The following is a 26355-nucleotide window of genomic DNA, read 5'->3' on the forward strand; positions in this document are numbered from 1 at the left end:
GGGGAGAGGAGTTTGGAGTCAGAGAGGGAGAAGGGGGATTGGAGACTCCAAACAGACAGGGAGACGGGGGAGAGGAGACTGGAGTCAGACAGTGAGACGGAGGGAGTGGAGACTGGAGTCAGACGGAGACGGGGTGGGGAGTGGAGACTGGAGTCAGACAGGGAGATGGGAGGGAGAGGTGACTGGAGTCACACAGGGAGACGGGGGCGGGGGAGCGGAGGCTGGAGTCACATGGGGGTGGGGGAGGGGAGACTGGAGTCAGACGGAGATGGGGGGGTGGAGGAGTGGAGACTGGAGTGAGACAGGGAGATGGGGGTGAGGGAGTGAAGACTGGAGTCAGACAGGGAGATGGGAGGGAGGGGAGACTGGAGTCACACAAGGTGATGAGGGTGAAGGAATGGAGACTGGAGTCAGACAGGGAGACAGGGGGGTGGGGGGGTGGGGGAGTGGAGACTGGAGTCAGACTGGGAGATGGGAGGGAGAGGAGACTGGAGTAGCACAGGGAGACGGGGGTGGGGGAGTGGAGGCTGGAGTCAGACAGGAAGACGGGGGTTGGGGGAGTGGAGACTGTTGTCAGACAGGGAGACGGGGGTGTGGGAGTGGAGGCTGGACTCACACAGGGGGTGGGGGAGTGGAGACTGGAGTCAGACAGGGAGATGGGGGAGAGGAGTCTGGAGTCAGAGGGAGAAGGGGGATTGGAGTCTGGAGTCAGACAGGGAGACGGGGGGAGAGGAGACTGGAGTCGGACAGTGAGACGGAGGGAGAGGAGACTGGAGTCAGACAGGCAGATGGGGGGAGAGGAGACTGGAGTCAGATAGGGAGATAGTGAGACAGGGACATTCAGCATAGTCTAGGAGCGACGGGAACGACTAACGTGGGGCATTGATGGAGGGTGATGACCAAACCTGACGCGGTTTCTCTCCCCTCAGAAGCTGCCCAACATGTTGGGAGTTTCCTGTATTTCTGTCGGATTCCCAGCTCAGGACAGTGAGATTACCATACTTTTGATTTAAATGGCGAGAGCCAAGCTGAGGGATGGAGACGGGAGAGGAGAGACACATGGAGGGGATCAGTGAACTGAGTCTGAGACAGGGAATGTGGGGGTGGGGGGTTTAAAATTACCTTGATGGGACGATAGAGTTTGGGTTTTCTCCACCGCAGTAACAGTAGTGCAGTGATGGTGACGCCGTAGCACAGGTAGTTAATGAACACCACGTAGTTAATCAGCGTGTAAATATCGGCAATGATTAACATGAGCAGCGAAGTAACACACTACGGGAGGAAGGTACAGTCGGGTTACCCTCCCTCAGTAACACCACAACCCCACTCATGACACCCAAACCACAATGCCCCGACGCCAACCGTAACTCCCTGTATCTGACCATAAAGATCCAACCCCGACCATAGCACCCCTCCCATCAGTAACACGCACAACCTTTGCGTAACACATCGATACACACATCACTGTAACACCGATACACCGTCCGTGACTGTAACATCGACACACACACACCCACCGACCCCGTCCGTCACTTAACACCGACACACACACACCGTCTGTCGCTGTAACACTGACACGCACAACCCCCGTCCGTCACTGTAACAGCGACACACACACACACACAGTCCGGTGCTGTAACACTGACACACACACCCACCGACCCCGTCCGTCACTTAACACCGACACACACACACACCCCGTCCGTCACCACAACACCGACAAACACACACCGTCACTGTAACACTGACACACACAACCCCCCGTGCGTCTCTGTAACACCGACACGCACACACAGTCCGTCCGTCGCTTAACACCGACACGCGCACAACCCGACACGCGCACAACCCAACACACACAGTCCGTCCGTCACCGTAACACCGACACACACACACCGTCTGTCACTGTAACACCGACACACACACACACACCCTCCGTCGCTTAACACTGACACGCACACACCCTCCGTCCGTCACTGTAACACGGACACACACACACTCCGTCCGTCACCGTAACACTGACACGCACACACCCTCCGTCCGTCACTGTATCACAGACACACACACACAGTCCGTCACTTAACACCCCCACACACACTCCGTCCGTCAAGGTAACACTGACACACACACACACCCCCTGTCCGTCACTGTAACACCGACACACATACACAGCCCGTCCGTCACTTAACACCGACACACACACACCCCGTCCGTCACTGTAACACCGACACGCACACACCGTCACTGTAACACCGACACACACACACACACATCCCCATCCATCACTTAACACCGACACGCACAGTCTGTCACCGCAACACCGACAGACACACACCGTCTGTCACTGTAACACCGACACACACACAGACACACACACACCCCCCGTCCGTCCGTCACTGGAACACCGACACACACACACCCTCCGTCCGTCACTGTATCACCGACACACACACAGTCCATCGCTTAACAGCCACACACACACACACACACACTCCATCAGTGTAACGCCACACACACACTGTCTGTCACTGTAACACCGATACATACACACCGTCCATCACTTAACACCGACATGCACAGTCCGTCACCGCAACACCGACACACACACCCCATCCGTCACCGTAACACCGATACACACACACCGTCTGTCACTGTAACACCGACACACACACACCCTCCATCCGTCCGTCACTTAACACCGACACACACAGTCCGTCACCACAACACTGACACACACAGTCCGTCCGTCACTGGAACACCGACACACACACACCCTCCGTCCGTCACTGTATCACCGACACACACACACAGTCCATCACTTAACACCCCCACACACATACACACACACACACACTCCATCACTGTAACGCCACACACACACACCGTCCGTCACTGTAACACTGACACACACACACCCCCCGTCCGTCACTGTAACACTGACACACACACAGTCCATCGCTTAACACCCCCACACACAGTCCGTCACCGCAACAGCGACACACACACACCCCTTCCGTCACTGTAACACCGATACACACACACCGTCTGTCACTGTAACACCGACACGCACACACACCCCGTCCGTCACTGTAACACTGACACACAAAGTCCGTCGCTTAACACCGACACACACACACCGTCCGTCACCGTAACAACGACACACACACACCCCATCCGACACATCCTTGACGGTTGGGACACTGACACATTCTTCCTTTGACTGTCACCTACACCCACCTTCCCCCTCCCACCATCCCCTGTCCCTGATACCCATTGATCCATTCTCAGACTCAGAGACGAAGGTGCTGATTGGCAATGAAGTAGCTCCCCAGCAAAGTAACCTTTGACCCCGTCTGTACTTGCAAGTTCTGGAGGGATTGGGAGAATGAGGCTGTAGCCTCGGTCATCCTTACGGAGCAGAGGAGGGCTGGAATGGGCGTACACCGTGTGATGTGGATCATGGCCAGTACGCTGGGCAAGTGACCCTGGCGTGCTCCCGCGTAGCACAGTCTGTGAACGAGAGACAGAAGATGGCGTCAGGCACATTCTGTGACACCTACGGAGATGCACGTTCTGGAACACCGTCAGTTTAGAGGATCTGAGACACACCAGGATCGGAAAATCTGCCAGCGCAGACGTGACCCCATTGCCCCGTGTCCCCTCTCCCCAACATTGCCCCGTGTCCCCTCTCCCCAATTCCCCATTGCCCCGTGTCCCCTCTCCCCAATTCCCCATTGCCCCGTGTCCCCTCTCCCCAACATTGCCCCGTGTCCCCTCTCCCCAATTCCCCATTGCCCCGTGTCCCCTCTCCCCAACATTGCCCCGTGTCCCCATCTCCCCAATTCCCCATTGCCCCGTGTCCCCTCTCCCCAACATTGCCCCGTGTCCCCTCTCCCCAACTCCCCATTGCCCCGTGTCCCCTCTCCCCAACTCCCCATTGCCCCGTGTCCCCATCTCCCCAATTCCCCATTGCCCCGTGTCCCCATCTCCCCAACATTGCCCCGTGTCCCCTCTCCCCAATTCCCCATTGCCCCGTGTCCCCTCTCCCCAACATTGCCCCGTGTCCCCTCTCCCCAAACGACTGATCACTGCACCTGAACTGAACAGTGGGCCTGGGAGAACAGAACGAGACGTTTTGGCCAAACACTCAGGATGATTGGATTTGTCAGCTATCAGAGATTTTCCAGTCAGAGGGTGGTGTGCTATATGGGACCAACCAAAAGTGTTCTCAACTTCTTTTAAATGTTAAATAATCATAAGACCCTGCTGGACATCAAGAACTTCAAGTAGTGCATGCCCAGGCCATCAGCAAACTGCTTGTTGGCAGAGGAACTGAAGGCGAAGGAACTGGTGGTGCTGCCTACTCCAGAGAGCCATCAGAGCTGCTGCCCAAAGGCACTGTGAGTGTTTGAGTCGTTTTCCTTCAGATTGCAAGCCTGGCTCACTGGTTTATTGATGAGACCGATGACGGGGGGGCTGCATGGCCTCAGCTGTAGCAGGAACTCGGCCTCCTGGTGTGGTGACACCTGTTTGCAGCCGCCCAGGAGAGAGGCACTGCTTCCCTCACTCTTCGCCAGAGGGAAGACATGGTGTTCTGTGTTCCTCTGCAGAGTGCTGCGGGCTCACTCATGCCAACAACATTCATGCACTCAGACTTTTGAGTGACTATATGTTTACTGCTGTCTTATATATCCTATATGTGCCTTGTGCTGTGTATGTCCGTATGGTCTGTGTTTTGCACCTTGAGCCCAGAAGAACACTGTTTCGTTTAGCTGTATTCATGGGTATTCATATTTGGTCGAATGACAATTAAACATGAACTTGAGTTAGACATATAGTACATTTGTTAAAGGAATAAAGAAGGATACCTGAGCAGTCTTGTGAAATGTAAAGTGTAATGAGGGGTGAATCTGGGGTGAGGAGGAGTGGGAATAGGGATAGAGGCTGGGAGGTGACGGGTGGATCCAGTGAGGAGGGTGACAGATGCAGGAAGAGGGATTGGGAATACGGATGGAGTGGGAATAGGGACAGAGGCTGGGAGGTGACGGGTAAATCCAGTGAGGAGGGTGACAGATGCAGGAGGAGGGAGTGGGAATATTGACAGTTGCTGGGAGGTGATGAGTGGATCCAGTGAGGACGGTGACAGTTAGAAGAGGAGGGAGTGGGGTTGGCAGACGGGGTAATTTTGACTCAGTTGAAAGACTGACAGACAGAAGCCACTCTTCAGTACTAGCTCCCCATCAGAGGATTGGGATTTGATCAACACCAGCGAACACACTCCGAGGAAAACATCTGTGGGACCAGCCATCTGCAATCAGGTAATTTTTGCACCTTCAATGTATCTAGGCTTTTATAACAATCAATTTGTTTGACGTGAATCTGAGCTCAAATTGGGAATTTCTTGCACTGTGCATGTCCTTCCAATCCAACTTCCCAAAACATCATCTAATACATCGGGATGAACTTCATCTGCCAACACTTCACCTCCTACTGTAGTTTCGACAACCTTTCAACCTTCACACAACAGGGAGGGTGTTCCAGGCTGGTCCAATGTCCTGGTTTCCCTGCACTCAGTACCCAGGGCGAGGATGGGAGTGCTGGGTTCTCACCTGGATGAGGTGAAGAGGTAGCCATTGATTCCTCCGAAGGTTGACAGGACCACGGAGAGAGGCATGATCCACGGCACAGAACTCAGCAGCTTCTCACCAAATGTCTGAGGCAAGAGCAAGGAAGAGAGTGAGTGCACCTGTCACAGCCGCCCACACACTGATGACGCCATGATGTGGAACTGTGCGCAACTGAGCAGGTCCCGAGGGAGGTGGGGGGGGCGGAAACAGTCACCTACCTGCAGGAAAGCTGTCAATAAGACTGGAAGAGTGCAGACAAAATTTACAAGGATGTTTCTGGGACTTGAGGGCCTGAGTTATAGGGAAAGGTTGAAATGATTCGGACTTCATTCCCCGGAGCGTAGGAGAATAAGGACAGATTTGATAGAGGGGTACAAAATTATGAGGGGTATAGATAGGATAAATGCAAGCAAGCATTTTCTGCTGAGCTTGGGTGAGACTACAACTAGAGGTCATAGGTTAAGAGTGAAAGGCGAAATGTTGAAGGGGAACATGAGGGGAAACTTCTTCATTCAGAGGAGGGTGAGAGTGTGGAATGAGCTGCCAGTGGAGGTGGTGGATATGGGTTTGATTTCATCATTTTAAGAGAAATTTGGATGGGAAGGGTATAGAGGGCTATGGTCCAGGTGCAGGTCAATGGGACTAGGCAGATTAATGGTTCAGCACAGAATAAATGGGCTGAAGGGCCTGTTTCTGTAGGGTTCTATGCCTTATGGCTACGGTGGTGGGTGCATGGAATTCGCTGCCGGAGGTGGTGGTACAGACAGACATTAGGGACATTTAAGAGAGTTTAGGCAGACACATGGAGAGCTATGTGAGAGGGGAAGGTTAGATTGACCTGTACTGTAATATAATGTTCTATGTTCAGTTTATTGGCATGAACAAACAGATACACTAGGCTTCAAATTGTTAATATATATTGTGAACAGATGCAGCATCTTTGGCATTCCACTCCCCTTTGACAACCAAACAACGAAACACCCACTGAAAAGACCATAAGACACAGGAGCAGAATTAGGCCATTCGGCCCATCAAGTCCATTCTGCCATTCCATCATGGCTGAATTATTATCCTTCTCAAGCCCATTCTCCTGCCTTCTCCCCCCAACCTTTGATGCCCTGATTAATCAAGAATCTCTCAACTTCCTCTTCAAATATGCTCAATGACTTGGCCTCCACAGCTGTCTGTGGCGATGAATTCCACAGATTCACCATCCTCTGGCTAAAGAAATTCCTCCTCAGCTCTGCTCTAAAGCAATGTGTCCTCTGGTCCTAGACTACCCCATCAAGGAAACATCCTCTCCACATCCACTCTTTCTAAGCCTTTCAATATTCAATAGGTTTCAATGAGATCCCCCCTCAGTCTCCTAAGTTGCAGTGAGTGAAAGCCCAGAGCCATCAAATGCCCCCCATATGTTAACCCTTTTGTCCCCGGAATAATTCTTGTGAACCTCCTCTGGACCCTCTCCAAATTCAACACACCTTTTGTTAGAACTAAAACTGCTCACAATACTCCAAGTGTGGTCTGACCAGTGCCTTAAAAAGCCCCAGCATTAGATCTTTGCTCTGATATCCGAGTCCTCTTGAAATAAGACCATAAAATACAGGAGCAGAATTGGGCCATTTGGCCCATCGAGTCTGCTCTGCTATTTCATCATGGCTGATCCAATTTTCCTCTCGGCCCCAATCTCCTGCCTTCTCCCCTCTGCCATATCCCTTCATGCCTTGACCAATCAAGAACCTATCAACTTCTGCCTTAAATATACATAAAGACTTGGCCTCCACGGCTGCCTGTGGCAAAGAATTCCACAAATTCACCACTCTAAAGAAATTGCTCATCTCCATTGGTTTCAATGAGGTCTCCCCTCATTATTGAGTTCCAGTGAATACAGGCCCAGAACCATCAAACGCTCTTCATGTGACAAGCCATTCAATCCTGGAATCATTGGTGAATCTCCTTTGAACCCTCTCCAGTTTTAGCACATCCTTTCGAAGATAAGAGGCCCAAAACTGCTCACAATACTCCAAGTGAGGCTCACCATTCCTTTATAAAGTCTATCATTACATACAAGAGAAAATCTGCAACACACACAAAATGCTGGAGGAACTCAACAGGCCAGGCAACATCCATGGGATGTAATCTTTTCCATAGATGCTGTCTGGCCGGCTGATTACATCCTTGCTTTTATATTCTTGAAATGAATGCTAATATTGCATTTGTCTTCCTCACCACTGACTCAATCTGCAAATTAACCCTCCAGGGAATCCTGCACAAGATCTCCCAAGACCCATTGCACCTCAGATTTTTTGAATTTTCTCTGTTTAGAAAATAGTCTACACATTTATCCCTTCTGCTAAACTGCATGACCATACACTTCCTGACACTATATTCCATCTTCCACTTCTTTGCCCATTATGCTAATCTGTCTAAGCCCTTCTGCAGTACTACCTGCCCTTCCTCCTCTCTCACATCATCCACAAACTTAGCCACAAAGCTATCAACTGCTTCATCCGAATCATTGACATATAACGTTAAAAGCAGTCCTAACACAGACCCCTGTGGAATACTACTAGTCAGCAGCAGCCAACCAGAAAAGACCCCTTTTATTCCCACTCTTTGCCTCCTGCCAGTCAGCCAATCTTCAATCCATGCCAGTATTTTTCCTGTAATACCATGGACCCTTGGGAAGCAGCTTCATGCAGCACCTTGTAAAGGTCTTCTGAAAATCCAAATAAACAACATTCACCGACTCTTCTTTGTCTATCATGCCTATTAATTTCTCAAAAAATTTACTTTACTGGTTCCTGAGGATTGGAGGGTGGCTAATGTAACCCCACTTTTTAAAAAAGGAGGGAGAGAGAAACCAGGGAATTATAGACCGGTTAGCCTAACATCGGTGGTGGGGAAACTGCTGGAGTCAGTTATCAAAGATGTGATAACAGCACATTTGGAAAGCGGTGAAATCATCGGACAAAGTCAGCATGGATTTGTGAAAGGAAAATCATGTCTGATGAATCTCATAGAATTTTTTGAGGATGTAACTAGTAGAGTGGATAGGGGAGAACCAGTGGATGTGGTATATTTGGATTTTCGAAAGGCTTTTGACAAGGTCCCACACAGGAGATTAGTGTGCAAACTTAAAGCACACGGTATTGGGGGTAAGGTATTGGTGTGGGTGGAGAATTGGTTAGCAGACAGGAAGCAAAGAGTGGGAATAAACAGGACCTTTTCAGAATGGCAGGCAGTGACTAGTGGGGTACCGCAAGGTTCAGTGCTGGGACCCCAGTTGTTTACAATATGTATTAATGACTTAGACGAGGGAATTAAATGCAGCATCTCCAAGTTTGTGGATGACACGAAGCTGGGCGGCAGTGTTAGCTGTGAGGAGGATGCTAAGAGGATGCAGGGTGACTTGGATAGGTTAGGTGAGTGGGCAAATTCATGGCAGATGCAATTTAATATGGATAAATGTGGATTTGGTGGCAAAAACAGGAAAACAGATTATTATCTGAACTGTGGCCGATTAGGAAAAGGGGAGGTGCAACGAGACCTGGGTGTCATTATACACCAGTCATTGAAGGTGGGCATGCAGGTACAGCAGGCGGTGAAAAAGGCGAATGGTATGCTGGCATTTATAGCGAGAGGATTCGAGTACAGGAGCAGGGAGGTACGACTGCAGTTGTACAAGGCCTTGTTGAGACCACACCTGGGGTATTGTGTGCAGTTTTGGTCCCCTAATCTGAGGAAAGACATTCTTGCCATAGAGGGAGTACAAAGAAGGTTCACCAGATTGATTCCTGGGATGGCAGGACTTTCATATGATGAAAGACTGGATCGACTAGGCTTATACTCGCTGGAATTTAGAAGATTGAGGGGGGATCTTATTGAAACGTATAAAATCCTAAAGGGATTGGACAGGCTGATACAGGAAGATTGTTCCTGATGTTGGGGAAGTCCAGAACGAGTGGTCACAGTTTAAGGATAAAGGGGAAGCCTTTTAGGACCGAGATTAGGAAAAACTTCTTCACACAGAGAGTGGTGAATCTGTGGAATTCTCTGCCACAGCAAACTGTTGAGGCCAGTTCATTAGCTATGTTTAAAAGGAAGTTAGATATGGCCCTTGTGGCTACAGGGGTCAGGGGGTATGGAGGGAAGGCTGGGTTCTGAGTTGGATGATCAGCCATGATCATAATAAATGGCGGTGCAGGCTCGAAGGGCCGAATGGCCTACTCCTGCACCTATTTTCTATGTTTCTATGTTTCTAATCCCTTTAGGATCTTATATGTTTCAATCAGATCCCCCCTCAATCTTCTAAATTCCAACGAGTACAAGCCCAGTTCATCCAGTCTTTATTCATATGAAAGTCCTGCCATCCCAGGAATCAATCTGGTGAACCTTCTTTGTACTCCCTCTATGGCAAAGATGTCTTTCCTCAGATTAGGGGACCAAAACTGCACACAATACTCCAGGTGTGGTCTCACCAAGGCCTTGTACAACTGCAGTAGTACCTCCCCGCTCCTGTACTCGAATCCTCTCGCTCTTTGCTTCCTGTCTGCCAACCAATTCTCTACCCACATCAATACCTTACCCCCAATACCGTGTGCTTTAAGTTTGCACATTAATCTCCTGTGTGGGACCTTGTCAAAAGCCTTTTGAAAATCCAAATATACCACATCCACTGGTTCTCCCCTATCCACTCTACTAGTTACATCCTCAAAAAATTCTATGAGATTCGTCAGACATGATTTTCCTTTCACAAATCCATGCTGACCTTGTCCGATGATTTCGCCGCTTTCCAAATGTGCTGTTATCATATCTTTGATAACTGACTCTAGCATTTTCCCCGCCACCGATGTTAGGCTAACTGGTCTATAATTCCCCGGTTTCTCTCTCCCTCCTTTTTTTAAAAAGTGGGGTTACATTAGCCACCCTCCAATCCTCAGGAACTAACCCAGACTCTAAAGAGTTTTGAAAAATTATCACTAATGCATCCACTATTTCTTGGGCTACTTCTTTAAGCACTCTGGGATGCAGACCATCTGGCCCTGGGGATTTATCTGCCTTTAATCCCTTCAATTTACCTAACACCACTTCCCTACAAACATGCATTTCCCTCAGTTCCTCCATCTCACTGGACCCTCTGTCCCCTACTATTTCCAGAAGATTATTTATGTCCTCCTTAGTGAAGACAGAACCAAAGTAGTTATTCAATTGGTCTGCCATGTCCTTCTTCCCCATGATCAATTCACCTGTTTCTGACTGTAGGGGACCTACATTTGTCTTAACCAATCTTTTTCTTTTCACATATCTATAAAAGCTTTTACAGTCAGTTTTTATGTTCCCCGCCAGTTTTCTCTCATAATCTTTTTTCCCCTTCCTAATTAAGCCCTTTGTCCTCCTCTGCTGGACTCTGAATTTCTCCCAGTCCTCAGGTGAGCCACTTTTTCTGGCTAATTTGTATGTTTCTTCTTTGGAATTGATACTATCCCTCACTGCCACCTTGCTACCCTGGAGATCCTGCTTTTCGGCTTCCAACCTAGCTCTGTATATTCTCTCTTCAGGACCTCCTCCCTTTTCCTACATATTCATCCCAACTCTCTGCCTTCCATTGATTAACCAGTCCTCTATCCACGGTAATACTTTACCTCCAACACCATATTTCCTGCTCCATGGATAAGATAAAAGGTGCTTGGCCAGATAGATTTTGAGGGATGTGGCAGCATAGCATAGGCTGTTTAGGCTGAAGGTTCTGACGCCATGCTTAATGACTGTTTTAGTGTTATTGACAACTGAGGTCCTTCCTATTTGCCCCTTTTCTTAGTCAATTAGTGACCACATGAGGGCCAATAACTGGAACTGGGGGTCCCAGTGGAAATGTCCCATCAGCAGTTGGGAGACTCTTATATTCTGAGTTGAGATACATCTCCCCAACACCAGGTGGTGAACCTCATACACGTGTCTCCTTCATGGCTCCATGTCCAATATATCTGCTGGACATCTGCCATCTCCTCTTCATTGAATCTCACTGTCCTATCATTGAAGGCCTCAGTCCAATAGGACTGACCCTTCAGAAATCCCCCTTTGCTGGTTTGATCCTCTTCAGTTTCCCTTTCAGATGGGACAATTCCTTCCAGGGTGAAGGACTCTGTCTCTTCCACAACAGATATTGTGAACTCCCATCTCACCGCAGGCCCCAACAAAGGATTGAGAAGATTGCTGAGAGGATCACTGGGGTCTCTCTTCCACCCGTTACTGATATTAATCAGGAGCTCTGCACACGCAGGGCCCTCGGCATTCTTATCCATTTAGCTATCTCTCTGACTCCCCACCATCAGGCAGAAGGTACCTTAGCATTATGACAAGGACAGTTAGCATAGGAAACTGCTTCTACCCCCAGGTAGAAGCAACCCAAACATTCACCCCCATTCCCCAGTCTCCCCACCCTCACAGCCCAGTGCCAGCCCCGACCCTACATGGGTCCAGAGAAATCACTCACCACGGCCACGGCTGCTGAGTCCACCAGCTCCTGGGGGCTCATGGCTGAGACATAGGCGACATTGGCCATGACGTAGACGAAGGTGACAAGAGGGATGGAGATGATGATGGCGCGGGGAATGTTCCTATGGGAAAACAAGAGGCAGGAAGCACAGTCGCACAGCTTGAGGAGATTTCCATTGCTCCCTCCCAACCCCACCCGGAAACCCAGCAAAGGCATAGCAAGATCCTACAACCACACCATGATCATAACCCCTCCCTCAGTACCACCCCCTCCCACAGTGTGAACCCTCCCTCGGTACCACCCCCTCCCACAGTGTGACCCTCCCTCGGTACCACCCCTCCCACAGTGTGACCCTCCCTCGGTACCACCCCTCCCACAGTGTGACTCCCCCCCCCTCAGTACCATCCCTCCCACACTGTGACCCTCCCTCGGTACCATCCCCCCCACAGTGTGACCCTCCCTCGTTACCGCCCCTCCCCCACAGTGTGACCCTCCCTCGGTACCGCCCCCTCCCCCACAGTGTGACCCTCCCTCGGTACCGGCCCCCCCCACAGTGTGACCCTCCCTCGGTACCGCCCCTCCCCCACAGTGTGACCCTCCCTCGGTACCGCCCCCTCCCCCACAGTGTGACCCTCCCTCGGTACCGGCCCCCCCCACAGTGTGACCCTCCCACAGTGTGAAACTCCCTCGGTACCACCCCTCCCACAGTGTGACTCCCCCCCCCTCAGTACCAGCCCTCCCACAGTGTGACCCCCCCCCCTCGGTACCAACCCTCCCACAGTGTGACCCTCCCTCGGTACCACTCCTCCTCCTACAGTGTGACCCTCCCTCGGTACCACCCCTCCCACAGTGTATTCTGCAGACCCCGTGAGACCCCACCCCATCGGCCGAGACACTGGAGATTTTGGAGGGAGGTCTCCACTCCCCCCAGCATCAGACAGCTCACCTCTGTGGGTCAACCAGCTCCTCGGTGACGTAGTTGAGGAAGTTCCAGCCACTGTAGGAGAAGGAACCCTGGAGGAAGGCGAGGGCGATGTGCCCAATGTGGGGGTTGGAAGCGCTGTCAAATGCCATGTCCGGCCGCAGGGCTTCATAGTGACCTGTGCAGAGAGAAGGCGCGGGTTACTGACTGAGGAGAACCCTCGCTGCCTTGTACGGACATGATATAGAGAGAGTTCAGGGTCACTGAGGGTCAAAGGCAATGACAGCAAGGTCAGGGAACATTAATGTCAACCTAGTATTCTACAGTGGGGAGTCAAACTTGCTTAACGCATCTCCTGCACCACCTACCCACCAATAAGCACATATGTACAGAAAGTGTCAGAAAAGTCCGTAAGACACAGGAGCAGAATTAGGCCATTCAGCCCATCGAGTCTGCTCCGCCATTCCATCATGGCCGATCCCAGGTCCCTCTGAACCCCATATACCTGCCTTCTCACCATGTCTTTTGATGCCTTAACCGATCAGGAAATGATCAACTTCCGCTTTATATGTACCCATGGACTTGGCCTCCACTGCAGTCTGTGGCAGAGCATTCCACAGATTCACTACTCTCTGGCTAAAAAAATTCCTCACTATCTCTGTTCTAAAAAGTCGCCTGTCAATTTTGAGACCATGCCTTCTAGTTCTGGATACCCCCACCACAGGGAACTCTCCACATCCATCCCATCTAGTCCTTTCAACATTCAGTAGGTTTCAATGAGATCCCCCTGCATTCTTCTAAATTCCAGTGAGTACAGGCCCAAAGCTGCCAAACACTCCTCAAATGTTAACCCCTTCATTCCCAGATCATCCTTGCAAAACTTCTCTGGACTCTCTCCAATGACACACATCCTTTCTGAAATATGGGGCCCAAAACTGTTGACAATACTCCAAGTGCAGCCTGACTTCTGTCTTATAAAGCCTCAGCATTATCTCATTGCTTTTATATTCTATTCCCCATGAAATAAATGCCAACATTGCATTTGCCTTCTTTACCACAGACTCAACCTGTAAATTAATCTTCTGGGAGTCTTGCACGAGGACTCCTAAGTCCCTTTGCACCTCTGATGTTTGAACCTTCTCCACATTTAGATAATAGTCTACACTATTGTTCCTTTCACCAAAATGCATTGTCATACATTTCCCAACCTTATATTCCAATAGGATTTTATCTTGTTAAGCAGCCTCATGTGTGGGACCTTGTCAATTGTGTCCTGAAAATCCAAGCGATTGACATCCACTGCCTCTCCTTTGTCCACCCTGCTTATTACTTCCTCGAAGAACTCTAACAGATTTGTCAGGCAAGATTTCCCTTTACAAAGACCATGCTGACTTTGACTTATTTTATCATTAGTCTCCAAGTACCTCGAAACCTCATCTTTAATAATAGACACCAACACTTTCCCAACCATTGAGGTTAGGCTAACTGGCCTATAGTTTCCTTTCTTTTGCCTTCCAACCTTCTTAAAGAGTAGAGTGACATTTGCGATCTTCCAGTCCTCCAGGATCATGCCAGAATCAAGTGATTCTTGAAAGATCATGACCAACGCATCTGCTATCTCTTCAGTAACCTCTCTCTGGATTCTAGGATGTAGTCCATCTGGTCCAGGAGACTTATCCACCTTAAGACCTTTGAGTTTGCCTGGCACTTTTTCCTTTGTAACAGCAATGGTACTCACTCCTGCTCCGACATTCACAGACCTCTGGCACACTGCTAGAGTCTTCCACAGTGAAGTACTTATAACCATACAACAATTACAACACAGAAACAGGCCATCTCGGCCCTTCTAGTCCATGCTGAAATCTTACTCTCACCTAGTCCCACCGACCTGCACTCAGCCCATAACCCTCCATTCCTTTCCTGTCCATATACCTATCCAATTTAACTTTAAACAACATCGAACCTGCCTCAACCACTTCTGCTGGAAGCTCGTTCCACACAGCTACCACTCTCTGAGTAAAGAAGTTCCCCTTTATGTTACCCCTAAACTTTTGTCCTTTAACTCTCAACTCATGTCCTCTTGTTAAGTTCATCAACCATTTCTTTGTCCCTTTCTTTCACCAGCATCATTTTCAAGTTGTCAAACGTCAACTCTCACCTCCCTTTTGCTCTTTATATAACTAAAAAAATTTTAGTATCCTGCTTTACAGCATTGGCAGCCACGATTGCCTACCCCTGCCATTTGAGAACTACTTCTTTTGTGGGACATATCAATCCTGTGCTTTGTGAACTGTTCCCAGAAACTTCAGCCACCTTTGCTCTGCCATCATCCCCGCCAGTATCCTCCTCCAATCCACCTGGACAAGCTCCTCTCTCGTGCCTGTAATTCCTGAGTGGGCTCAAGCACAAGCTGTTCGACATTCAACACCATAATTCCCTCCAGAATTGACAGGAAGCTCAGAGACCTCGGCCTGCACCTAATCTTGTGCAGCTGGATCCGAGACTTCCTATCGAATTGCTGACAGGTAGTCAGGATGGGCTCCCTCATTTCTGCCCCTCTGACCCTCAACACAGGTGCCCCCAGGGTTGTGTCCTGAGTCCCCTCCTCCACTCCCTTTACACCCATGACTGTACTGCCACACTCAGCTCCAATCTGCTGATCAAATTCGCAGATGACACGACATTGATCAGTTTTATTTCTAGTGGTAATGAGACAGTTTACAGAGCAGAGGTTGACACCCTGACACGGCGATGCCAGGAAAACAACCTCTCCTTCAACGTCTGAAAAAACAGAAGAGCTGGTTGTGGATTACAGGAGGAACAGAGACAGGCTCGGCCCAATCAACATCAATGGGTCTGCAGTTGAGAGGGTGAGGAGTTTCAAATTCTCCATATACACATACTTTATACTTATTGTCGCCAAACAATTGATACTAGAATGTACAATCATCACAGCGATATTTGATTCTGTGCTTTCCACTCCCTGGATTACAAATTGATAGTAAATATTAAAAATTTAAATTATGTCATAAATAGAAAATAGAAAAATGGAAAGTAAGATAGTGCAAAAAAACTGAGAGGCAGGTCTGGATATTTGGAGGGTACGGCCCAGATCCGGGTCAGGATCCGTTCAGCAGTCTTATCACAGTTGGAAAGAAGCTGTTCCCAAATCTGGCCATACGAGTCTTCAAGCTCCTGAGCCTTCTCCTGGAGGGAAGAGGGACGAAAAGTGTGTTGGCTGGGTGGGTCGTGTCCTTGATTATCCTGGCAGCACTGCTCCGACAGCGTGTGGTGTAAAGTGAGTCCAAGGACGTAAGATTGGTTTGTGTGATGTGCTGCACCGTGTTCACGATCTTCTGCAGCTTCTTCCGGTCTTGGACAGGACAACTTCCATACCATGATCTCCGATGATCTCACCTGGACTGTACACACTGGCTTTGTGGCTAAAAAAGCACAACACTGTCTCTTCCACCTCAAGCGACTGAAGAAGTTTGGCATGGGTCCCAAATCCTCAAGACCTTCTACCGGGGCACCATTGAGAGCATCCTGACTGGCTGTATCATCGCCTGGTACAGGAATTACACCAACCTTGATCGCTGGGCACTGCAGAGGGTGGTATGAACAGCCCAGTGCATCTGTGGATGTGACTTCCCTCCATTGAAGACATTTACAGCAGCAGGTACAGAAAGAGGCCTGGAAGATCATCGAGGAGACCAGTGACCCCAACCATAAACTGTTCCAGCTGCTTCTGTCTGGCAAACGGTGCCACAGCATTAAAGCCAGGACCAACAAACTATGGGACAGCTTCTTTCTACAAGCCATTAGACTTGTATATTTATACGTCTGTACATTGCGACAGAGTCATAATGCAAAGATTTTTACTCCCTCATGATGTGAGCTGGATGTAAGATTTAAATAAATTCTGAATTCTCTAAAAAGCCATCTCGTAGGCATTCAACAACTTCCCTGTCTAGCAATCCAGCACTAACCTGATTTTACCAGTCCTCTTGCATACTGAAGTCCCCCATTACAATTGTGACATTACCCTTATTAAATGCCTTTTCCAGCTCCCTTTGCAATCTCAACCCCACATCTTCGTTACTATTTGGAAGCCTATATATATTCCCATAATGGTTTTTTTAACGTCTGCAGTTTCTTAACTCCACCCACAAAGATTTAACATTCTCTGACACTGTCACCTCTTTCTAAAGGTGTAATTCCATCTTTTGCCTAGTTCCTAACTATGGTCTCCTTTCATCCATGACTCAGTGATGCCCACAGTGCCATACCTACCAATCTGTAATTGTGCCACAAGTTTGTCCACCTTATTTTGAATGCTACATGCATTTAAATACAACCTCTTCAGTCCTGCATTCTTTTGAATTTTGAAAAGGGCCAGTAACTTCATGAAGGATCCCACCCACCCTGCCCACGGACTGTTTGTCCCTCTCCCATCAGGGAGGAGGCTACATAGCATCCACACCAAGACCACCAGACTCTAAAACAGTTACTTTCCCCAAGCAGTAAATCTGCTCAACACCTTCACCCACTAACCCAGCCCTCCACACCCCCAAACACCACGACTTGATCATTTCCTGTCAGAGTCACCTTGTGTAGAGAAACTCCTGTGTCTAGTATCACTTTATGGACATACAATCAATGTATATAAGCTATCTTATGTATTCATATTTGTTGTGTTTTATTACTGTTCTTTATCTTGCCGTGTTTTTTAAGCTGCATTGGATCTGGAGTAACAGTGACCGGCTCCTTTTCACTCATGTACAGGAAATGACATTAAACAATTTGAAGTTAAGATGTCTGGGAGTTACAGGAAATGAAGGGATTCCTTGGGGAGAAGAGAGTAGGAGGGGGTAGTTGTGCAAACCCCTTCCCTCCCAATCTCTGTAATCCACCTCAGGTTTTGCACGGTAACCCCCTCCCCTGCCCTCTGATCCCTCTAACACTCCCTCCTGTCTCCCACACCCTCTTTCCCCTGACCTGTAATTTCCCCCTCCCCTCCTCAAATGATCCCTCTAACTTTTTATCCCCACACTTTTAACCCTATTCCCTCTCCTGATCTCTAGCCCCTCACCCGTTCCAGAAGTTGGGTATCGGGCAGTGGGTGTCCCGATGATACTGTCCCCGGGGGGAGGGAGATGTTGGGAATTGGTCACCCCACTGGATATCTGGGATGTTCCTGTACCAGATTCTCCGCAGGGATGGGCTGGTTACCTTTGCAGATCTGCACAATCCCCATCGCGATGATGAGACCCAGAGCAAGCAGTTTCCCCGCAGTGAACAGGTCCTGTATCCGTGTCACCCATCGTACACTGAAGCAATTTACCCAGGTCAGCAGTACTGCAGGAGACAACAGAGATACAGGCCAACATTAGTGGACAGCTCACCATAGACCCAGCCCCAGGAGTGTAGAGGGAGCTTCACTCTGTGTCTGACCCCAGGAGTGTGTGATGGGACGGTGTGGAGAGAGCTTCACTCTGTGTCTGACCCCAGGAGTGTGTGATAGGATGGTGTGGAGAGAGCTTCACTCTGTGTCTGACCCCAGGAGTGTGTGATAGGATGGTGTGGAGGGAGCTTCACTCTGTGTCTGACCCCAGGAGTGTGTGATGGAATGGTGTGGAGGGAGCTTCACTCTGTGTCTGACCCCGGGAGTGTGTGATGGGACGGTGTGGAGGGAGCTTCACTCTGTGTCTGACCTCGGGTGTGTGTGATGGGATGCTGTGGAGGGAGGTCCACTCTCTGAGACCCCGGGAGTGTGTGATGGGACGGTGTGGAGGGAGCTTCACTCTCTGAGACCCTGGGAGTGTGTGATGGGACGGTGTGGAGGGAGCTTCACTCTCTGAGAGCCTGGGAGTGTGTGATGGGACGGTGTGGAGGGAGCTTCACTCTGTGAGACCCCGGGAGTGTGTGATGGGACGGTGTGGAGGGAGTTTCACTCTGGGTCTGACCCCAGGAGTGTGTGATGGGATGCTGTGCAGGGAGCTTCACTCTCTGAGACCCCGGGAGTGTGTTTCACTTTTACAGGTTGTGAGTGGGAGCGAGAGTGGAAAAGGGATGCCTCATCAATTGGCTATTGGGAAGAAACTAGCCAATGAGAGAAAGGCAAGGTTGAGTGAGTGACCATAGTGAGGAGTGGTCAGTGTAAGAGTAGCGAGTTGGAAACTTTATAAAGTAGGATCATGAGAGCTGAAGGTCTGCATGTTCCTGTTACAGTGAAGGGCAAGTCTGGTTGGAGTAGGGAGCCTTGGTGACGAGGGATATTGAGGTCATGGCCAGGAAAGAGGAGGTATAGGTCAGATACAGGCAACTGGGATTAGGTGAATCTCTGGAGGTGTTTAAACAGATGCAGAAGGAAGTCAGGAGGGCAAAATGATAACTCAGCCAGAGAAGATTAAGGAAAATCCAGAGAGATTTTAAGGGAAAAAGAGTAGCTAGAGAGAGAACAGCACTCCTCAGAGATCAAAGGAGACATTACTGTGTGGTTGCAGGAGATGGGCAAGGTGCTTAATGAATATTTCTCCTCTGTTTTTGCCCTGGGGAGACAGAATGAGGGAAAAAATAGGGAGGTCATCCGGATCGTCTGCATTATAGCACAGAAGGTGCTGACTATCATAAAAGGTTTGAAGGTAAGCAAATTTCCAGGCCTGACCAGGCTTATCCAAGACTCTGGGAGGTTAGAGAAGAAATTGCAGGAGCCCAGGCTGAAATATTTGCAACATGGAGTGAACTGCCTACTGAAGGATAGCCAATGTTGTACCTTTATTTAAGAATGGTGGCAAAACAAAACCAGGGAACTATAAGTCTAAGATCTGAACAAGGTAGCTACCGGAGAGGGTTCTGAGGGATTACGTACTGCATGAAAGACATGGCTTGATTAAGAGTGCTCAGCACCAAGTCTGATGAAGTGACCAAGAACATTGATGGGGGCAGGGTGACAGATGTGCTTTACTTGGACATTGGGACATTGACAAAACTCTGCATGCTGAGCTGCCGTGGAATGTGAGATCACATGGGATCCAGGGAGAGCTGGCTAATTGAATACACAACCCGCTTGATGGCAGGAAGCAGAAGGTGTTGGTGGAAGATTCTTTCTCAGACTGGCGGCCAGTGATATTCCCCAGGGCTGGAGCTGGGCTCTTTGTTGTCTGTCATCTATATCAATGATTTGTGTAAGAATGCACAGGCATGGTTAGTAAGTTTGTAAACAGGTGGTATCGTGGACAGTGATGAAAGTTATCAAAATCACAGGGGGATCTTGATCAGTTGGGTAAAGAGGCTGAGAAGTGACAAACAGAGTTCAATTCAGATTAGTGGAATTTAAATCAAGGTCGGATTTCTACAAGTGTTACAACAATGGGGAGTGTTGTAGAACGGAGGGACCTTGGAGTACAAGCACGTGGTTCTCGTAGCATCACAGGGAGACAGGGACAGGGTGGTGGGGCACACTGGCCCTCATAAGTCAGGGCACTGAATACAAATTGGGAGGCCACAGTGTGGTTGTACGGGACACTAGGGAACTGCACTTGGAGTATTGTGTTCAGTTTAGGTCACCCTGCTGTAGGGAAAGATGCTATTAATCTGGAGAGAGGGCAGTAAGGATGCCACTGGGATTTGAGGGACTGAGATTGGATAGGTTAAGACTTTATTTCTTGGAGTGTAAGAGACTGAGAGATGTGTCAAGCCATGAGTAACGTAGACAGGGTGAATGCACTCAGCCTTTCTCCAGGGTTGGTGAATCAAAAACCAGAGGGCATAGGTTGAAAGTGAGAAGAAAACGATTTGAGGGACTTAAAAGGCACCTTTGTGGCGACCCACTTTCTGACACCCACGAACCGGTTCACGAAACAGCGCGCGCAGAGAGAGGGCGGGCAGCAAAAAGGGCGGGAACGGGAAGGCTTTAAAGCGGGCCGCGAAGTTTGAATAAACCTCTTTCATCGCAACTCCAACTCACCGACTCCGTGTGGTTATTCTAGCGCTGTGTGTAGCACATCTCTACAATTGGTGACCCCGACGGCCCAAACGATATTTGGACCAGAGATGACCGACGCTGCATCTGTTCACGCAGTTTCGTTAAAACTGCCAAGCTTCTGGACGCTGCGACCCCATTTATGGTTCGAACAAGCAGAAGCACAATTCCACATTCGGCAGATAACCTCGGAGTCCACTTGCTACTACTACGTGCTGAGCTCCCTCGACCAGGAGACTGCTGCACAAGTTGAGGAGTTTATACAGTCGCCCCCGGAGGACGGCAAATACACAGCATTCAAAGCCCTGCTCATAAGGACTTTCGGACTCTCACGGCGAACGAGCACGCCGCTTAATGCACCTGAATGGTTTGGGAGACAGGCCGCTGTCAGCATTAATGAACGAAGTGCTGGCCCTGGCTGAAGGACACAAACCCTGCCTCATGTTTGAGCAGGCGTTCCTAGAGCAACTGCCCAAGGACATACGCCTGCTGCTGTCCGACGTAGATTTCAGCGACCCCCGGGAGGTGGCGGCCCGAGCAGATGTGCTGTGGAATGCCAGGAAAGAGAGAGGGGCATCCGTCGCACAGATCACCAAGCCGCGTGCCCAACGACAGACCAGACCAGGCCCGGCAGCAGACCCCACAAAACCCGGCGACAGGAGTGAGGAGCCCAACGAACAATGGTGTTTCTACCACCAGCGGTGGGGCACGGAGGCCCGCCGCTGCAGACCACCCTGCAAATTCCCGGGAAACGCCAGGGCCAGCCGCCGCTGATGGCTACGGCGGCTGGCCATCAGGACAGCCTCCTGTACGTCTTGGACAAGCAGTCGGGACGCCGCTTTTTGGTCGACACCGGAGCGGAGATCAGCGTCTTACCTCCAACGAGTTACGACACCCGCAACAGAGAACCAGGACCCACCCTGAGGGCCGCTAATGGCAGCACAATACGAACCTACGGCACCCGCACGGTGCGGCTACAGTTTAGCTCCAGCTGGTTCACGTGGGACTTCACACTGGCCGCCGTGGCCCAACCTCTGCTGGGGGCAGATTTTCTACGAGCCCACAGCCTGCTGGTCGACGTGCAAGGGAAGCGATTAGTCCACGCCAAGACTTTTCAAACGTTCTCCCTGGGTGAAGCACAGTTGCCAGCCCCACACCTGGACTCCATCATGCTGTCCGACGATGAATTCACCAGGGTCCTGGCGGATTTCCCATCAGTACTGACACCGCAGTTCACGGCAGCCATGCCCAGACACGGAGTACAGCACCACATCCCGACCCAGGGACCACGCCTCCACGCCCGTGCTCGAAGGCTTCCCCCGGACAAGCTCCGACTGGCGAAGGAGTTCAAGAAGATGGAGGAATTAGGGATCATACGACGGTCCAACAGCCCATGGGCCTCCCCCCTTCACATGGTGCCCAAGGCAACGGGGGGCTGGAGACCATGCGGTGACTACCGCAGACGGAACGAGGCTACAACGCCAGATCACTACCCTGTGCCGCACATTCAAGACTTCGCAGCAAACCCACACGGCGCAAGGATCTTTTCCAAGGTAGACCTCGTCCGGGGATACCATCAAATCCCTGTACATCCGGACGACATCCCCAAAACAGCACTTATCACCCCGTTCGGACTTTTCGAATTCCTCCGAATGCCGTTTGGTCTAAAGAATGCCGCACAGACTTTCCAGCGGCTAATGGACGTGGTGGGACGCAACTTGGACTTTGCATTCATCTATTTGGAAGACATCCTCATAGCCAGCAGTAGTTGGCAGGAGCATCTGTCCCACCTCCGCCAGCTCTACTCCCGCCTGAGTGAATTCGGCCTTACAATCAATCCAGCCAAATGTCAGTTCGGACTCGATACCATCGACTTCCTGGGCCACAGGATTACTAAAGACGGGGCAACCCCGCTGCCCGCCAAGGTAGACGCGGTCCGCCACTTCCCCCGACCCAACACAATCAAAGGCCTGCAGGAATTCGTGGGTATGGTGAATTTCTACCACCGTTTCCTCCCCTCAGCAGCCCGAACCATGCGCCCCCTGTTCACTCTAATGTCGGGTAAGGGCAAGGTCATTACCTGGAACGAAGAGGCTGCAACCGCTTTCATTAAAACCAAAGAAGCCTTGGCAAATGCCACGATGCTAGTGCACCCCAGAACGGACGTTCCTACTGCCCTCACGGTGGACGCATCCAACACAGCAGTCGGTGGAGTGCTGGAACAACTCATCGAGGGTCGCTGGCAACCCCTGGCATTCTTCAGCAAACACCTACGACCACCTGAACTCAAATACAGTGCTTTCGACCGGGAGCTATTGGCACTATACCTGGCAATCCGGCATTTCAGGTACTTCTTAGAAGGTAGGCCCTTCACCGCGTTCACAGACCACAAACCGCTTATCTTTGCGTTCACTAAGGTGTCCGACCCCTGGTCGTCCCGCCAGCAGCGACATCTGTCCTACATCTCCGAGTACACGACGGACATCCGGCATGTCTCTGGAAAGAACAATGTCATGGCGGACGCACTTTCCAGACCAACCGTACAGGCCCTGTCCCGGGGGTGGACTATGCAGCGCTGGCAGAGGCACAGCAGGCAGACGCTGAGATCCCCAGTTACAGGACTGCAGTCTCCGGTTTGCAGCTCCAAGACCTCCCCGTAGGCCCAGGTGAGAGGACCCTACTATGTGACGTAGCTACCGGCCAACCCCGCCCCGTCGTCCCAGCAGCCTGGCGCCGGCGGGTGTTCGAATCCATTCACAATTTAGCGCACCCCTCCATCGGGACAACTGTCCGGCTGGTCTCCAACAGGTTCGTGTGGCATGGACTTCGTAAACAGGTCAGTGAATGGACCAAAACGTGTATGCAGTGCCAAACGGCCAAGGTGCAGCGGCACACCAAGGCTCCGCCGCAGCGGTTCGAACCCACCCGCCGGAGGTTTGACCACATTCATGTGGATATCGTGGGGCCCCTGCCAGTGTCACGAGGAGCGCGGTACCTCCTAACTATGATAGACCGGTTCACCAGATGGCCAGAGGCAGTCCCGCTCACCGACACCACCTCCGAATCCTGCGCCCGAGCACTGATCGCAACCTGGGTAGCATGCTTCGGGGTACCGGCCCACATTACCTCCGACAGGGGTGCCCAGTTCACCTCCAGCCTGTGGTCGGCTATGGCCAACCTTTTAGGAACACAGCTACACCACACAACTGCCTACCACCCACAGTCGAACAGACTAGTGAAGCGCTTCCACCGTCACTTGAAATCGGCTCTCATGGCCCGCCTGGAGGGGCCTAACTGGGTGGACGAACTTCCCTGGGTCCTGCTCGGAATCCGCACGGCACCCAAAGAGGATCTCCACACCTCGTCGGCCGAGTTGGTGTACGGAGCACCCCTGGTAGTCCCAGGAGAGTTCATACCAGCCCCAAGGGGGCAAGAGGAAGAACCCGCAGCAGTCCTGGACAGACTACGTGAGAGGCTCGGTAACCTGGCCCCCATACCCACTTCACAGCACGGACAGAGCCCGACCTGCGTACCCAAAGACCTGCAGAACTGTAAGTTTCTTTTTGTACGACGGGGCGGACACCGGGCACCGCTACAGCGGCCCTACGAGGGGCCGTTTAAGGTCATCAGGAACAACGGGTCCACGTTCGTGCTGGACACTGGGGGGAGAGAGGAGGTTTTCACGGTGGACCGATTCAAACCGGCCCATGTGGACTTGGCGCAACCGGTCCAGGCTCTCGCACCGCGGCGCAGGGGCAGACCTCCCAAACAGAGGCCGATCCAGACTGTGGACATTGGAGGAGGTATCGCCGGTTCTGGGGGGGGGGGGTTATGTGGTGACCCACTTTCTGACACCCACAAACCGGCTCACGAAACAGCGCGCGCAGAGAGAGGGCGGGCAGCAAAAAGGGCGGGAACGGGAAGGCTTTAAAGCGGGCCGCGAAGTTTGAATAAACCTCTTTCATCGCAACTCCAACTCACCGACTAGTTATTCTAGCGCTGTGTGTAGCACATCGCTACACCTTTTTCAAAGTGCGGTATCTTTGCGGACAGAGCTGCCAGATAAACTAACAACTTTCAAAAGACCCTTGGACGGGTACATAGATTGCAAGAGTTTCGAAGGTCATAGGTCCCAGCTGGCCATTAGGACTGGTCTGGATGGGCTGAAGGGCCTGTATTCATTCTGGAGAATGTCACCATCCCACTGTCAGTCAGGTCAAACTCACTGAGGCAGAGGGCAGCCAGGAGCCTCGAGGCTACGTAAGGTGGCACACACTCCGGGAAGACGGGCTGAAGCACGTAACTGGCAAAGGTCAGGGCCATCACTGCCTGCGTTGTGGGGTAGATCACCAACAGTGCGCTCCACAGCACCAGAAACCTGCGCAGAATGAGAACGGTGAGGAACACACAATCACCCAGACACATCGACACCCCCCCCAACTCACACCTCCACCCACCCAGACACTCTCCCTCCCCTAACACACCAACCCCATGGACTCATGGACACCTACCAATCTTTGTGAGACATCTGTACAGGGAACACATACCCTCTGCCCAGACACGCAGTGTTGGGACCTGTGTACCGACATACACCTACATCTACTGTCCAAACACACTCACTGCCCAGACACATGGACACACTGACCAGTCCATGTGGGACCCCTACAGAGAGAAGATGTGAAGGCCAGACCTCTCGTGCCCAGTGTCTGCTCCAACACTCTGACAGGACCTCACAATGCAAGTACAGCAACCACCTCTCTGAACTTCACATGGTACCCGTTCTAAAGCCTGATGATTCAACTACTCGTCTCGACAGCTAAACATTGTGGAAGTCATGCAGATTCTAAACCCCCAAGGGACCAATGTCAAATCTCCTCGGAACCCACTGCCCTGCAACTAGGTGGGTGTAGAGATGTTTCTGAGGCTGGGGATTCCTCTGCCCTGAAGGGTTGTGGTAGCTGGGTAATTGAAATGCACTGGGTAACTGGCACAGGAGCTGAAGTAGTATAAGACGTTGATGAAGCCTAATTTGGGGTATTGTGTACAGTTTTGGTTACCTACCTACAGGAAAGATATCAATAAGATTGAAAGAGTGCAGAGAAAAGTTATAAGGAGGTTGCCAGGGCTTTACATGTAGGGAAGGTTTGAGTCGGTTAGGACTTTGTTCCCTGGAGCGTAGGAGAATGGGAGGAGATTTGATAGACGTACACCAATTTATGTGGGATATAGATAAGGTAAATGCAAGTAGACTTTTTCCACTGAGGTTGGGTGAGACAACAACTAGAGGTCATGGGTTAAGGGTGAAAGGCTAAAATGTTTAAGGGGA

General features: G+C 50.8%; 1 protein-coding gene across 1 annotated transcript in view; it reads right to left on the reverse strand.

Annotated features, from left to right (window-relative positions):
- Positions 1–1126: 1126 nt before the first annotated feature.
- The window catches only part of LOC134356378 (large neutral amino acids transporter small subunit 2-like), a 39306-nt gene continuing 14077 nt past the window's right edge, over positions 1127–26355 (reverse strand). Inside the window, exons 3-8 of the mRNA XM_063067300.1 lie at positions 25256–25407; positions 18278–18403; positions 13070–13223; positions 12121–12244; positions 3411–3507; positions 1127–1272 (exon numbers count right to left, since the gene is read on the reverse strand). Coding sequence (XP_062923370.1) covers positions 1220–1272; positions 3411–3507; positions 12121–12244; positions 13070–13223; positions 18278–18403; positions 25256–25407 — 706 coding nt within the window. The 3' untranslated portion in view covers positions 1127–1219. The remainder of the gene's footprint in view (positions 1273–3410; positions 3508–12120; positions 12245–13069; positions 13224–18277; positions 18404–25255; positions 25408–26355) is intronic.

The sequence above is a fragment of the Mobula hypostoma genome, chromosome 14 (assembly GCF_963921235.1).
Source record: "Mobula hypostoma chromosome 14, sMobHyp1.1, whole genome shotgun sequence".
Classification (NCBI taxonomy): domain Eukaryota; kingdom Metazoa; phylum Chordata; class Chondrichthyes; order Myliobatiformes; family Myliobatidae; genus Mobula; species Mobula hypostoma.